We start from the raw sequence: 15,066 nt of genomic DNA, 5'->3' as shown, positions 1-15,066 counted from the left end.
GTGTGTGTGTATTTTTTTAGTAGAGATGGGGTTTCACCATATTGGCCAGGCTGGTCTCAAATTCGCCCTGACCCCGTGATTTGCCCACCTCGGCCTCCCAAAGTGCTGGGATTACAGGCGTGAGCCACAGCTCCCAGCCCCAACTCCTTCATTTCTGTCATCTCCCAACTCAACTGAGAGCTCAGAGTCCTTTGTCCTGATTGCCACTTCGTACTCACCCTCAAGCCCCAAAGCTGAGGTTCTGCCAACAGCACAGGACAGGAGAGCAGCCTCTGCAGACCCCACCACTGTGCGAGCTGGACCAAGCTCTGAGCTCTCTGGGCCCTCTTTCTGTCCGTTGGACCAGATTAGTGCTTCAGTGGTGCAAGCCTTTTTCATGAATACACCGTAAGGCTGAACTTCCACTTAGAAAGCCAGTGCATCCCCCATCACCAGCCCAACCTGTCCCTCAAGCCCCTGCTGGAAGCCTGGGACTCCGGGAAGCAGTTAGAAAACTGCTTATGTGGATAGTTTGGAAGAAAGAATCCTTCCCAGTGGCTTTGGACTCCCCTCCCTGTGTCTCACCCGTCCTCTCTTCATCCCTCATCAGGGTGCCTGGCACTGGGGCCCAAGGAAGGAGCCAGGCAGAGTCCCTGACCTGATGTTGAACCTGCGTGCCTATGCACCACCCGTGAACTTGGATGCTGCAGAACTGGCCAGGGCTTTGTCTGGATGCGCTGCCCAGGGAGGTGGGCACCCCTAGAATCACGCCCACCCCATTCCAGAGTCCAGAGCATTGGCAGCAGTCCTCCCTCCCCTCCACACTTGAGCAGGCAGAGAGGCCCACACTGTAGCCACACCCGCCACAGAACCCCTATCCTACAGGCCCACAGTGCTGCCAAGGATGGCCGCATACCCTGGCGCCCGGCTCCCACCGGCCACGCTGGCCCTGGGCAGCCGGAGAGCATGATGCACGGCACGCGGCACTTTGGGTCAGCTCCCCAGACGTGGGCCCTGTCACCCTCTGTCAGTACTGGGTCCTCCTCCGCATGGAAAGATGATGAGGAATTTCCCCTTTGCCCTCAAGTTCTTTTCTGAAATGTTTTTAATAAGTACATACAATTTTAGGATCAAACCCAATAAATCAATTTTGAAAAGACAGTATCTGAGGTCCCAGGCCCCTCCCTATCCACCAGAGAAGCCCCTGCTTCCCCTCCCACCAGCCCAGGTTTTCTCAGAACCGCAAGCCTCCCCTATCTAGCACTGAAGCTGTCCTTGGCAGTCCTTTCTGCTATCTGACCACTGTAGGTCATGCTGCAGTCTCTGAGGTAGAGCAGCAGCTTTCCCACATCCTCAGAGCTAGGGAATCTTGCCCAGGGGTCCCTCTATGAGTTGGCCCTGAGAGGATCCCTGTCCCCCAAACTTTTAGCGGCTACATCTCCAAAACGCCAGAAATCTCAGACACTCACTGAGAATGGCCTGCTGCCTGTCTCAGGGAGCCAGATCAGAGCCAAGTGCTGTCCCCTCTAAGGGCTCCCAGCAGCCTCTCAGTGGCCAGCACTGAGAAGGGAAGGGGCAGAGGACAAAGGCCAGAGCAGGGCAGGGCTGCATTTCACCGCCTGCCACTGGGCTGAGTCTGGCTTCTGTCCCGAACTCCATGACCCCAGGTGAGTCGCTGTCTTTCTCTGAGCCTCAGTTTCCCATTTGTAAAGTGGGAAGGATATCTGTCTCACAGTCTCCAATTAGCTGTGAAGGGACACTGGGTCCTCTTTTTGTGCAGTCTAAAACTCTGGACATGCTGAAGAGGTGACTCATCCTGACCCCTTCACTCTCACCCCAGCCTGGAACCCTGACACCCACACCTCAGAAGTAACCCTGGGTACCCACGGCAGCCACACAGCCAACACTGCCCATGGTGGGGATGGCTCGGGGACCTTGGCAGGTGGCAGGCAGCAGGTTGCACTGGGCCCTGCCTCCAGTCCTGCTAAAAAGAAGCAAAATAGCTGGGTATGGTGGCTCATGCCTGTAATCCCAGCACTTTGAGAGGCCAAGGCAGGCGAATCGCCTGAGGTCAGGAGTTCAAGACCAACCTGGCCAACATGTTGAAATCCGTCTCTACTAAAAATACAAAAAAATTAGCTGGGCATGGTAGCGGGTGCCTGTAATCCCAGCTACCCGGGAGGCTGAGGCAGAAGAATTGCTTGAACCCAGGAGGCAGAGGTTGCAGTGAGCCAAGATCGTGCCATTGCACTCCAACCTGGCGACAGAGTAAGACTCTGTCTCAAAAAAAAAAAAAAAAAATCTGCCACCCTTCCTGCTCTTGGGCTGCAGTAAGGGCTTCTGGCAGATTCCCAGGAGGTCCCAGCTAGGGTGTGCATGAGATCTTTCTGCCCACCTCTGTCTGCCAGGCCTGGCTCCAAGCTTCCCAGCCTGAGGTTAGCAGAGGATGGGGGGTGCCTTGGTCAGGAGTGGCTGCCAGGGCTGCCAAGCCCAGCCCAGGGGCTTGTTGCAGAGGCTGGACCAGCTCAAGGTCACCTGAGGACAACCCTCCAGGCCAGAGACCAAGGCTGCAGGGAAGGCAGGGGCTTTCTACGAGAGGAACTCATAGACCATGATTGCTATTACTGAGGCTGAGGAATGCCACCTGGAAGTCAGCCAGACAGGGGGTGCAGAACATGCCCAGACCTGGTCCTCAGACCTGGGTTGGAATCTCAGCTCTCCCACTGCGATCTGGGGCCAGGCTGCCCACTGGGCCATCAGTTTCCTCACCTACAAAACAGCATCTCACCACCTCCTGCCCAGTCAGCCCCAAAGATTTGAGGAGAGGCTCTCCATTAAAACATATCAATATATAATAGAATATCCAGCTATATACAAAGGTGGAGAGAATAATTTAACAAATCCCCACATACCTAGTACCTAGCACCAAGCTTCAACCAATGTCAACTCATGGCCATGCCATGACTGTGCCCACACCCTCTCCCTTAACCTCTGGATTTTATTTACTTTATTTTTTGAGACAAGCTCTTGTTCTGTGGCCCAGGCTGAGTGCAGTGATATAATCAGGGCTCACACAAGCCTCAACCTCCTGGGCTCAAACGATCCTCCCACGTCAGCCTCCCAGGTAGTTGGGACCACGGATACATGTCACCACACCTGGCTAATCTATTTTTTATTTTTGTAGAGAGAGGGCCTCACTATGTTGCCCAGGCTGATCTCAAACACTCCTCCTGCCTCAGCTTCCCAAAGTGCTGGGATTACAGGCATGAGCCACTGCGCCCGGTCACCACTGGGTTATTTTAAAAACAAAGCTTCAGCATCACTCAATGTACCCAGGAAATAAACCTGCACATGTACTCCCTGAATCTAAGATAAAAGTTGAAAAAAAAAGAAAAAGAAAAACAAAGCTGAGACATCTTGTGATTTAACCTTTAAATACTTCACAATGAATCTCTTAAAGGTAAAGACTCAGAAAAAACCATAACCACAATACCATGACTACACCTTAAAAAGTTAACCATAATCCTTCAATATCATCAAATATCTATCTCATCAGAATTCAAATTTCCCCCAATTGCTCATAAATGCTTTTTAAGTTAGTTTGGATTTGAATCAAAGGTCAACACATCATTTGGTTGACATATGTCTAATTTTCTTGAAATCTAGAGATTCCCCATCTTTTCTCGTAATTTTGTTGCTATTGAAGAAGAAACTGGGTTATCTGTTCTGTAGAATTTCCCAATCTGGATTTTTGCCATTGTTTCCCTTGTATTTCCCGTAAACTAGTTATTGAATCCAAGGAATCAGTTTCAGGTTTGGAGTTTTCACAAAAACAGTGACTGGTTGGGGTTCACGTGTCTGGCGAGAGGGTCTGTCTCCTGAGCTGAGCAGCAAGTTCAGGTGCAGCCAACCTGATACAATCTGATACATTTATTGAGGAGCTCTAATCAAGTAAGAGCTGAAACTAAAAAAAACTCTTAGACAACACCGTGCGCGGTGGCTCACGCCTGTAATCCCAGCACTTTGGGAGGCCAAGGCGGGTGGATCACTTGAGGTCAGGGGTTCAAGACCAGCCTGGCCAACATGGTGAAACATCGTCTCTACTGAAAATACAAAAAATTAGCCAGGCGTGGTGGCAAGCGCCTGTAGTCTACTTGGGAGGCTGAGGCAGGAGAATTGCTTGAACCCAGGAGATGGAGGTTGTAGTGAGCTGAGATTGCACTACTGCATTCCACCTTGGCAATAGAATGAGATTCCATCCAAAAAAAAACTCTTAGACAAAAACATAGACTGGCATGAGCAGTGGGCAAAGGCCAGACCCTACACTGTCTATGTGGGCTTCATTGGAGGCACAAGGGAGTGGTGGATTTCTGTTTGGGAATGATCACTCTGGGTGTTGAAGGACATGTTGGAGAGGGAAGCCAGACACAGAGGGCTGAATGGTAGCAGGCTCCGTTTGCATGGCTATCTGGAAGGGGCAGAACTAGGACAGACAGTTTTCAGGTTGGGGAGGAGGGAGAGAGGCTGGCAGTAGGGGGCACAGGGACTTGTTGGGGGATGAGGCCGTTCTGTGTCTTGGTGCTGGGGCTGACCGTCCCACCAGCTAGTCCAGGACCAGCTGAGAACAAGCATGCTATCCGACTCACCTCCTACTCCCAGGCCCTGCTAGTTACCTCTCTAGGCTTAGACTGTCAGAAAGGCTCTCTGGGATCATGGTATCTTGTGCATTCACTTACTTAACTAGCAGTGACTGGGCACCCACCATGTGCCAGGCTGCATGGGGGGCACTGGAGACTCTCAGATAACCACGACCAGTCCTGCCCTCAGGGAACATCCAGGCCAGCTGGGACATGGCCTCGATCCATTTGACACTTTCACCAAGGCCTCCACAGGTGCCCACCTTCCTGGGTCACCCCCAGTTTTTTTTTCCAGGCAGGTTCTCACTCTGTCACCCAGGCTGAGTGCAGTAGTGCAATCTCAGTTCACTGCAGCCTTGACATCCCAGGCTCAAGGGACAAGGGATCCTCGCACTTCAGCCTCCTGAGTAGCTGGGACTACAGAGGCACACCACCATGCCCAGCTCATTTTTTATTTTCTGTAGGGACGAGGTCTTGCCATGTTGCCCAGGCTGGTCTCAAACTTCTAGACTCAAGCAATTCTCCTACCGTGGCCTCCCAAAGTGCTGGGATTACAGGCGTGGGTCAGCCAGCCAGGCCTTGCCAGACACAACTCATAGGTATATCAAAAAATAATCTTTATTGTCACTAGTATAAAACAGAGCAGATCAACTGGCCTCTCAGTCTGTACAAAGTGTGGGGCATGGGACCACCTGGGCTGCCACACTTCTCCCATAATGCCCCGCCCTACAGCAGCACCCCAGGAGCGAGGAGAAGGGGAGGGGGCCACTCCAGGCCTTCCCTTGAGGAGAGGGTTCGAGAGTGGACTGGAGGAGGTGCTGTTTTCTACCTGAGGGAGGCAAAGAAGCAGAGGAGAAAACCGGAGTGAGGGAACCCTGCCGCTCCTCATCCAGTCCCCCACTGCCATGCCCGGAGTTCACTAGATGCATGGAGGGGTGGTGGACAGCCTGAAGGCGGCTGAGGCATGAGCCAGCCTGTGGCCCGGTCAGAGGGCCACCCGCGTGCAGCAGTGGCGCAGCAGGCACGGCAGGATGCCACGGTTCAGCTGGTGGAACTCCACGAGCTGCAGTAGGTCAGTGAAGCGGGTCTGGCCGTCGTCCATGCTGAAGTACCGGCGGCCCTCCTCCTCGCTCTGGGGTACAGTAGAGTGGGTGGGAGGTCAGGGAGGGGCCCGAGGCTTCGGGAGCTCCCTCCATAGCCAGGGCCCCATCCATTCCCTTTTATTCTCTTTTTCTTTTTTTGAGAAGGAGTCTTGCTCTGTCACCCAAGCTGGAATTCAGTGGTGCAATCTCGGCTCACTGCAACCTCTGCCTCCTGGGTTCAAGAGATTCTCCCGACTCAGCCTCCCAAGTAGCTGGGACCACAGGCTCGCACCACCACACCCAGCTCATTTTTGTATTTTTTAGTAGAGGTGGGGTTTCACCATGTTGGCCAGGATGGTCTCGATCTCCTAACCTCATAATCTGCCTGCCTCGGCCTCCCAAAGTGCTGGGATTACAGGCATGCGCCACCACACCGGCCTCTTTTTTTTTTTTTTTTTTTTGAGACATGGTTTTCTCACTGTCATTCAGGCTGGAGTGTGATGGTGCCATCATGGCTTTCACTGTAGCCTGGTCCTGCTGGGCTTAAGCAATGCTCCCATCTCAGCCTCCTGAGTAGCTGGAATCACAGGTGCACACCACCATGCCTGGCTATTTATAAATTATTTGTAGAGATGGGGGGGTCTCCCTGTGTTGCCCAGGCTGATCTCGAACTCCTGGGCTCAAGCCATCCTCCACCTTGGACTTCCACAGTGCTGGGATTAAAGGTGTGAGCCATGGCACTCGGCCTTCCACTTCTTGTGCAGGGAAAGGGGAGATGCACTGGGGGCCAGGGAGCCTCTGGAGGGCTTGGTGAGGAGGACAGGTTGCTGGGAGTCCCGTGTCTCACTGCAGGACTCCGGGGATGGGGGGATGAGGGGATGCTCACCGGCAGGATGAGATAATGCTTCACTTTCTGCAGGTGGCACAAGGAGAGGACAAAGCCCTGGGGGTTCCGCTGACTCTCCCGGACCAGGAACAGGCTGCCAGAAGACAGGAGAGGGGGCAGCGTTACCCAAGGGCCCTTGGCTGCCACCTGAATCCCAGTCTCTCCTATCCCTGGGTCTGCTGCCCAGCCCTGCCCCTTACCCGTCTACCAAGCCCTGCTGTCCAATGAGCCGCTGGCTCTCCTCACGGGAAATGCGTCCGTGGAACCAGAGTTGGGTGCGGTGGATGGCTGCGGTGGGGAAAGCACATGGGTGGTCACTTTGGGGAGGGGACCCCTATACCACCTGCTCACCCCGGGAATGCTCAGAGAAGTTGAGGCAGCCCCTGCCCGGGACTCAGGGCTGTCACCCACCTGCACTGAGGCTGGTGCCAGAGGCCGGCGTAGGCAGACTGAGGCGGTGGTTTGTCTTCTTCTGCAGAGCAGTGGGAGACATGAGAGAGTCAGGGTGCATTTGGGGGCATTATCCAGCACCTCAGGGAGGTAGAGCGCCTCTCCCCAGCTGGGGCCCCCCTCACCCCCTCTTCCTCCCTATTTCAGGGATCCCGCCCAGAAAGCGGGTCCCCCATGCAAACACACAGCCAGGCGCAGGCCTCACCCTCCAGGCCTGGGCCTCCTCCAGGGCCACACTCAAAGCCTCCCGGGGGTTCTCGATGACGCGCCCAGCATGGCCAGAGAAGTCCATGGCCACCAGAGTATTATCTGAGACGCTTCTCTGGAGAGGGAAGGAGAGGGGAGAGGTCAGGACAGGGTACAGGTACCCTGGGACGAGGCCCGCGTGCCCCCCCATCCCCCTGTGCGCACTCACCAACGGTGGGGAGCCCAAACAAGACGGGCGCAAGTGGCGAGACTGTGCCTGCTGATAATTCTTGTACAGCTGCGCCCCGTACTGGGGGTGGAGAGAGAAAAAGGGCCTGAGATTGAGGTTGGGGGGGAGCAGCTGTGACACCCCCTGCAGAACAGGACTTGCCCAGGGCAGGGCTGTGTGTCTGCCTTGGATGGGCGCTTCCTGTAACATCAGGTTTGGACAGGGGTTATCAGAAAGCAAGGCCGTGATGCCCTCCTCATTCCAGAGGCTTCCTGGGGGCAGAACTGGGGATCCCCCTGGCCAGGCCAGCCCACTAGGCCACTCCCAGGGCCTCACCTTGAAGAGGCGGAAGGCAGCCAGCCAGCAGGTGCGGCTCTGTTCGTCTTCACTGCAGAAGATCCGAAGCCCCTTGTGGCCATTTCGAAGCTTGTTGGGCTGCAGGGAGAGGAAATTGGCTGGTCCTGTATCTGTCTGTAGGACCATTTGTCTGTCCCTGCTCCGCAGAGCAGAGCAGGATCCAAAGAGCTTCCAGCAGGGCAGGGTGCAGGGAGAGGAGTCTGGGTGTCTGAATTGGGGCTCAGAAGCCCCAGGCAGGATCCAGAGGCCTGAGCAGTTCCTGCTTCCCCCAAGGGTCAGGCCGGGCCAGATCTTCACCTTGACACAGAAGCCGAAGTCTGTGGGCATCCCGTAGAGCTTGCGGCCCTGAGTCACCACATACACGTTGGACTCATTCACGTCTGCCACGTACTGCAGGTGCCTCGGATCCTGAGTAGCATGAGAGAGCAGGACTTGGTACAGGTGGATCCCAACCCCTCTTACTGCCCCTCCCCAAGCCAGGTGGGGCAAATGTAGAACCAGAGAGGGGCAGGGGAGTGTCCAGGGTCACACAGCAAATAGAAGTAGAGTCAGGACTTAAACTCGGGGTCATCTTTTCTCCTGCTCCCTCCCTGGGCAGGTGAGTTGGGCAAGGCTGTGGGGAGGGGTGGTAAACTGGAGGTGGCTGGCCTGGGGGCACCTGGGGAGAAGGGCTCAGGGGTTCCTGCAGAGAAGGGGCAACTTCTAGAAGGACCAGGGACTGGTGGGACTGGAGGGGCTGGGACTGGCACCCTCAAGACCTCACCTTAGAGGTGCCCTTGGTGGAGTAATAAAGGCCAGATCGACGCAAGAAGCAGAAAAAGCGTTTCCAAAGCTTCCGTCCTGATCCCCGAAGCTGCAGGAAGCCCTGAATCTCAGGGAAGCTGCCCACATTCAGGAAGTTCTGAGCCAAAGAGCAGAGGAGAGTGAGAGGTCTGATCTCCCCCTTTCCCCTCTACCACCAAGATCTTTTTCTTTTTCTTTTGAGACAGGGTCTCACTCTAGTGCAGTGGCACCATCACAGCTCACCGCAACCTCAACCTCCCAAGCTCAACTGATCCTCCCACCTCAGCCTCTCAAGCACCTGGGACCACAGGCTCATGCCACCATTCCTGGCTTTTTTTTTTTTGTAGAGACAATGTCTCACTATGTTACCCAGGCTGGTCTCAAACTCCTGGGCTCAAGTAATCCTCCCACCTTAGCCTCCCAAAGTGCTGGGATTACAGGCGTGAGCCACCGCGCCCAGCCCACCCTCAGGTTTTTACAAGGAGATGATTCACATGCGTTTCTCGCCCCCATTCAACAGAAGAAACTGATGCTCAGGCAGGAAAAATGACCTGTCCACAGTCACACAGGACTGCGGCTGGGCTCTTTCTACCACAGAGAGGAGGCACGGGACTTAAGGGCAGAGAAGCACTGGCCAGTTCTGGGGAGCCGTGAATATGCAGTGAAACGTGAAATGGGGGGTCCCCCCACCTGGATGAGGTCTTCATGGGATACACCAGTGTGTGCATCAAGACAGCTGGAGACCATTTTTTCTGGGAACAGGGAGTGCTGTGGGTGGAAAAGGGGCAGGGCTCAGGGCTCCAGCGTCCAGGTTGAGGATCAGGGCATCCCAGCGCCCAGACAGCCCGAACACACTCACTGGGGAGCTCTTGAACAGTTCATACTTGGCGAAGTTTTTCCGGAAGATGAAGCGGCTATCTCCGCCTACGGGCCAGGCAGCCTGCACTTCCACCACGGACTCGTGGTCCTCTAAACCCCGCTCTGGGGTCAAGGGCAAAAAACAGGGGTTACTGGAGATCAACGAGATCTCCGGGATGAGCCACATGCCTAGCCCAAGACGCAAGGCATTGCCTCCCGGCCCAGGCGGTTCCATACACTGGACTCACCCAGTGCTAGGTGGGGGTGGCACTCCACCAGCCCCCAGGTCTCGTCGCTCAAGGCGTGAGTTCGCTGCACCAGCATTTCACACACATGGCGAGCTGTGGCGCCCGCCGCCACCTCCACAGACCTGCAGGCCCCATCCTCACTGTACACCTTTACTACCTGTGCCCCAGGAATTGCAGACGACTTGAGGGGAAGCAAAGGGTGATTCCTTCCCTTTCCCCTCCTGCTAGACCCTCAGGGACCTGACCAAGAGCCCCCGCCTCCAGGGAACCAGCTGTGTATCTCCCGCAGACCCAGCACGCACCCAAATCCCTGCCTTCCCTTCTGAGGGACAACTCACATGGGGGCAGCTGGCATCGCGTGGGAGCAGCCCCCGTACACTGGAGGGCCCCCCGAGAATGGGGCTCTGTGGGGGAGGACTGCAGAGCTCAGGGAAGGGGTTGGGGATGGAGGGGAGGGAGGTGGCGCGCCGTTCCTCCTCTCGAAGTCTCCTGGGGCAAAAAGAAGGGCGAGAGGTGTGGGGAGGAGGAGGCGTGGCCTGCAAGCCTCCGTGTGTCATCCAGCACTGACCCCCCGCAGGCTGCACATCCCATCATACCTGCCGGTGGTTGGGATGAGGAGAGGCTGGGACCTCTTTACCTCCTCAGGCACAGGGGCCTCAGGGGGCCGGGGACTCCCAGGAGGGGTCCCAGGGGCTGGGCAGAGGTCTTCCGGAGAGCTGCCAGGATGAGGTGGAGACAGATCCAGCTCCATGGCATCTGAGGGAGAGGGGCTGAAGGGAACCAGTTGTGTAGCCTTGTCCTGGGGAGAGGGGACGAGAGAATTCAGACCTCCTGACCTCACACGGCAGTTAGGGTGCCCCTCAGAGTTTACCTAGCACCTCACTGCTCTAACTGGAGTTTCCCTGAAGCCCTTAGGGAAGGACAGAATGAGCCTCATTTTACAAAAGGGGACACCAGGTCTCTGAGAAGGAGGCACGCTTGCCCTCAGTCACAGGTGAGTCGGGTAGAAGCTGGTGTCTGGACTCCAGTCCGGCACCCTTGGTGCTCTTCCTGTTTCTGTGTTTGTTTGGTTGGTTGGTCGGTTGCAGTGTGTGTGCCACCATGCCCGGCTAATTTTTGTATTTTTAGTAGAGACAGGCTTTCACCATGTTGGCCAGGCTGGTCTCGAACTCCTGATCTGCCTGCCTTGGCCTCCCAAAGTACTGGGATTACAGGCATGAGCTACCACACCCGGCCCCAGGCTCTTTTTTTGAGACGAAGTCTCTCTCTGTCACCCAGGCTGGAGTGCAATGATACCTCCACCTCCCAGGTTCGAGCGATTCTCCTGCCTCAGCCTCCCGAGTATCTGGGATTACAGACACGCGCCACCATGCCTGGCCCCCGGTACTCTTTCTTTAGCACAAAGTTGTTCGTGGGAAGAGCTGAGGGTCCACCCATCACAAGCCTGGTGGTCACAACAGATTTCACCACCCACAGACTAAGGCCCACTCCTTTGCCTCCACGGGTGGGCCACTCACTGTGCCGGGCTCTGCCCTGGGTTTTTCCAGCGCTTTGTTGCCAGACCCAGTTGCCAGAGCCTGTTCGTACTTGGCAAAGTTTGGCCTGCCCAAGTGATGAGTGATACAGAAGGAGAAGGAGGCGGGGAAGGATGGGAGCCAGGAAGGCAGGAGGGCTGGCTTGGTCGCAGCGCAAGGGCGAGCACAGGTCTCGGGTGGGGACCCAGCCCTAGCAGCCCACAAACCTGTGTACCCTCCCAGGCCATCCTCCTGCCCAACTCTTTCCTGAAGCCCCAGTGCTAGAGCCACTTCCTCTGAGAAGCCTTCCTAGCTTTCCACATTCAGAATGAACGACTCCCTCAGCACTGTGTGGGGCCGCATCATCCATCACTGTGCACCTGTCTTATCTGCCCACTTGTCCGAGGGCACCTGGTAGCCCCAGCCAAGGCCAATCTCTCACCCATGTCTTATCACCTACAGGGGCTGCTCAGACACTCAGAACCAGTCAAGACAGGAGGGTGGAAAAGGCAAGCCCTAGAGGTGGAGGCAGGGCTGGCCCCCTTCTCTGCAGGAAGCCAGCAGACCCCTTTCGCTGGGCTGAGACCTGGGAGAACCTGCAATCCCAGCCCCCAGCCTGTTCTCCAGACACTGGGCCAGTACTATAAGGCCACTTAGGGCACCTGGACTGACCCCTCAGGATGGAGCAGGCACCTGACCCTTCAGTGAGGGCACTGGGGGACTTGGGGGACAGGTGAGTCAGGGCGGGCGGGACGACACTGCCTAGGGCTCTCCATTCAACCTTGACTCACCACACAACTTCCTGGCTTAGGAGAAACAAAAACAGCCCTGCCTCTACCCTCCCCCCAACTCCCCAACCCACTGGTAGCCAGAGAGAAATGGAGGAGGCAAGGGGCTGGGAACAGGACGGGGGAGGAGGATGTGGGGCCTGAGGCTCCTCTGACGTCACCTCCTCCTCCCTACCCTTGGCCTAGCTCCAGGCCAGGTGGGACCCACGATCTGCTCTCAGCCCCAGTCCCAAACCACCACCTGGCCAGGGAGTCCCTCCCCTGGGAGGGAGAGAGGCAATGCCCGACCTGGATTTGAGAAGCCGGCAGCCCAGCAGTGCCCCTCCCGACCCAAAGCATCACTCAGAGCCCCTGCCCTGTGTCTGGGGTCTACTGGGTCTCACCCTGCTGCTGGGTGCCCCAGCACTGGGGGATGCAGGGGATGAGGCTCCTCCTGACACATTCTCCTGGGTGTCCTGGCCAGAGGGGTAGCACAAGAGCAGGCATGGAAAGGGAAACACTCAAGATGCCAGACAGGACAAAAGGCCAGGGAGGGGCTCAGGGTCCTGCCAGGAGGGGTAAGACACACCCACCGCCGCTGGCAAGAGACCAGCACCTCAACACCAGAACACACTCCCCCACTCCCACCCCTGTCTAACCTCTCCAAACAGCCCTGGTGACTTCATTTCAGGCTGCAGGGGGCCACACCTTCGACGAAGTCACAGACTAATAGTGGGGTGGGAGAGGTGTAGAGAATTCGGGAGGGCAGTGCTTGGAAGGGGTTAGAAGTGGATTCGAATCACATTAGCACCTGGCCTCAGAGATCAGAGAGGGCCGGCCCAAGGCTGGGAAGTACCCTCAGATCCCCCACCGTATCTTTCAGCCCCTTCTAAGGCTGGAGGCGAGTGGGATCGTCAAGACCAATGGCGTGACCAGGGAGGAGGAAGAGGTCCTCGCTGTGGGCCTGGCAGCTCAAACTGAGGCCCCGGGAAAGCTTCGGTTGGAAAAACTGACGCCCAAAATCAGTGTGTCCCCTCAAGGAGGCCACTCCGGCCGTGGCTTTCCAGCTGCCTCCTCCGCTAGTGGCTCCAGCCTCACCTGCGTTCCCATCCTCCCAACCTCCTTGTTTACTTCCTGAATCACGCCCCACCTGGCTGGCCCTAAGGGCGGGTGGCGGGGCCCAGTATTCAGGGCCAACAGAAAACAAGCCTGCTTCCCAGAGCAGGGGGAAGGGCTGGCGGCACTGAGGCCGGGGCCGGGGCCTGGATGCCGCGGGAGAGCCCCGGTCCCCCCAGCACTCCAGCCCCGCCCCCACAGGAGAGGCTTATAACCTTTTAGGGTGCAGGGCCCAGGTGAGAAGGTTAAGAAACCCCGGGATGACTCCGAGTGGAAGGGAGGACCCAGGACTCTGAGGCCCGGCCCACTCTCTCACTCAGGAAAAACACCCAATGGGAGAAGGCGGGGCAGCTCTTTTAAAGTTGAATTCGGGAAGAATGCTGGAGTGTCTGTGCGGTTAATCATTACAGGCTGCCCGCCTCCGGGAGGTCCCCCCACCCCGCACACAGCAAAATATCAGGAGGGGAGAGAGCAGAGTCCAAGACCGGCGGACCAAAAGAGAGCCTTCCTGGGGGGCAGTGCGGCTGGCCGGGGCGGTGGGGGAGTGGTCCCACCTTGCCTGCAGGTGCATTCTCTGTCCCCGTCTGCCAGGGAGACCCAGACTGGGAACCAGGATCTCTCTCTAGCCTGATCAAGCAGAAGAGACCATCTGCCACCCCCCACCCCGCTCTCCCCAGGCCCCACCGCACTGCAGAGTCCCCCGTCCACCCCCTCAAGCCTTCCTGCCCACTTCATGCAGAAGCCAGGCGGGGCCGCGCCCCACCCGGCCTGCACTTTCCCACCCGAGGGCCGGAGACGGTGTTGCTGAGCAGCGCATACAATCTGGAGAGACGCAGCCTCAACAATTTAGAGGATCCCTCTCCTTCACTGCCCTCCAAAGTGGAGGGGGCCCTCCCCCCAGCCCGAGGAGACGTCCGTCTTAGAGACTTGGGGAGACCCAAACTGGGGTAAACTGGGCGAGCCGGGTAGTGAGGGCGGCTCTCTCCGGGTGTGCGGGGAGGGGCTAGTTTCAGCGGGAAAGCCAGGTTGGAGGAGAGAATCAGGTCTTCCTTCCCATTCTCAGCTGCTGGCTGCTGGGAGGTGTACAGGGAGGGAACGAGGAGGGCTGGAAGCCAGGATGGGTACGAAAGCGGACGGGCAGGGAGGAGGGGGCGGGATGGGAGGTGGGCGGAAAAGAGAAAAGTGGGAGGCCCAGCAGCCCAGCAGGAGACCCAGCCTTTCCCTACCGGCCCCCAGACCGTCCGCGCCTGCCCCCAAAGGATGAATGCCCGCTTGGGTCCTTACCTGAACCCCAGGCGTCAGGACACCAGGCTGGGACCACGTCTTTAGGGAGGGAGACGCCAGGCCCTTAACTACCTGTCCCCCTTCGGCCCCCGCCCCGGGCCTGACATCACCGAGCGGGGGGAGGGGGAGAGCCAGGTGGCCTCCAGTCCGCCCACCTGGGCCGCCGGCCAGTTGAGCCGGAAACGGGCACAGCCTGGGGCCCTGATGCGGCTGGGGGTTGCCTGGCAAGCTGTCGTCTGAGACCGATCTCGGTCACCTTACCTGGAGGAGTCCCAGCAGGAGTAGCAGGACACCCGGCCTGAAGTCTGGCTCTGTCTAGGAACCCCTAGATGCCTGGATTTTATTTCAGATCCACTCTACAGGTGGCAGGAGGGTGTCCCGACTTCGGATGGAGAAGTCAGGGGCGTGGGGAGCCCTGTGTGTCTAGATTCCAGGCCCAAGGAAACTAAAATTATCTTGGGCAGATAGGGGCGGGTCGGGGGAGGCGCCTGGGAGGAGGGCGGAGACTCACTGACACTCTAGGCCAACTGGGATTGTTTTTGCCCTTCCTAGCCTGGCAGCAGGTGCCAAGGGAGGGTGCAGGTGCCTGGGAGAGGCAGGGAAGACAACCAAAGAGACAGCACCAAGAGCCAAGATCAAGAGTCCCGACCACCTGGGAGGGAGGGGGGAGGGCCTGGGGGCTGCAAGGTA

General features: G+C 57.4%; 1 protein-coding gene across 4 annotated transcripts; it reads right to left on the bottom strand.

The window, feature by feature from the left end:
- Positions 1-5,215: 5,215 nt before the first annotated feature.
- On the bottom strand, positions 5,216-14,858 carry GRB7 (growth factor receptor bound protein 7). 4 transcript variants are annotated; one of them, XM_017497279.2, is made up of 15 exons: positions 14,638-14,858; positions 10,292-10,494; positions 10,034-10,184; positions 9,696-9,852; positions 9,449-9,570; positions 9,280-9,357; positions 8,570-8,707; positions 8,104-8,214; positions 7,786-7,884; positions 7,450-7,530; positions 7,240-7,356; positions 6,996-7,056; positions 6,785-6,872; positions 6,585-6,678; positions 5,216-5,748 (listed from the first exon to the last, which is right to left on the bottom strand). In XM_017497279.2, the coding sequence occupies exons 2-15, from the start codon at positions 10,444-10,446 to the stop codon at positions 5,602-5,604; spliced, it is 1,599 nt and encodes a 532-aa protein (XP_017352768.1). In that variant the 5' UTR covers positions 10,447-10,494; positions 14,638-14,858; the 3' UTR covers positions 5,216-5,601. The 4 variants fall into 4 exon arrangements, with proteins under 4 accessions (XP_017352768.1, XP_017352774.1, XP_037583295.1 ...); XM_017497280.2 differs by lacking the exon at positions 14,638-14,858 and adding an exon at positions 14,377-14,519 and having other exon boundaries at positions 5,217-5,748; XM_017497285.2 differs by lacking the exon at positions 6,785-6,872.
- Between the last annotated feature and the right edge of the window lie 208 nt (positions 14,859-15,066).

This window comes from Cebus imitator, unplaced genomic scaffold (assembly GCF_001604975.1).
Source record: "Cebus imitator isolate Cc_AM_T3 unplaced genomic scaffold, Cebus_imitator-1.0 Scaffold228, whole genome shotgun sequence".
NCBI classification, from domain to species: domain Eukaryota; kingdom Metazoa; phylum Chordata; class Mammalia; order Primates; family Cebidae; genus Cebus; species Cebus imitator.
The sequence above is the reverse complement of the archived record's forward strand: the minus strand, read 5'-3'. Positions and strand labels throughout refer to the sequence as shown.

Coding starts and splice junctions, on each gene's coding strand:
- GRB7 (XM_017497279.2), bottom strand. CDS start 10,446: ATGGAGCTGGATCTGTCTCCACCTCATCCTGGCAGCTCTCCGGAAGAC. Junction 10,185..10,291: donor CTCATCCCAACCACCGGCAG/GTATGATGGGAT, acceptor TTTTTGCCCCAG/GAGACTTCGAGAGGAGGAAC. Junction 8,215..8,569: donor CCACCAAGGGCACCTCTAAG/GTGAGGTCTTGA, acceptor CATGCTACTCAG/GATCCGAGGCACCTGCAGTA.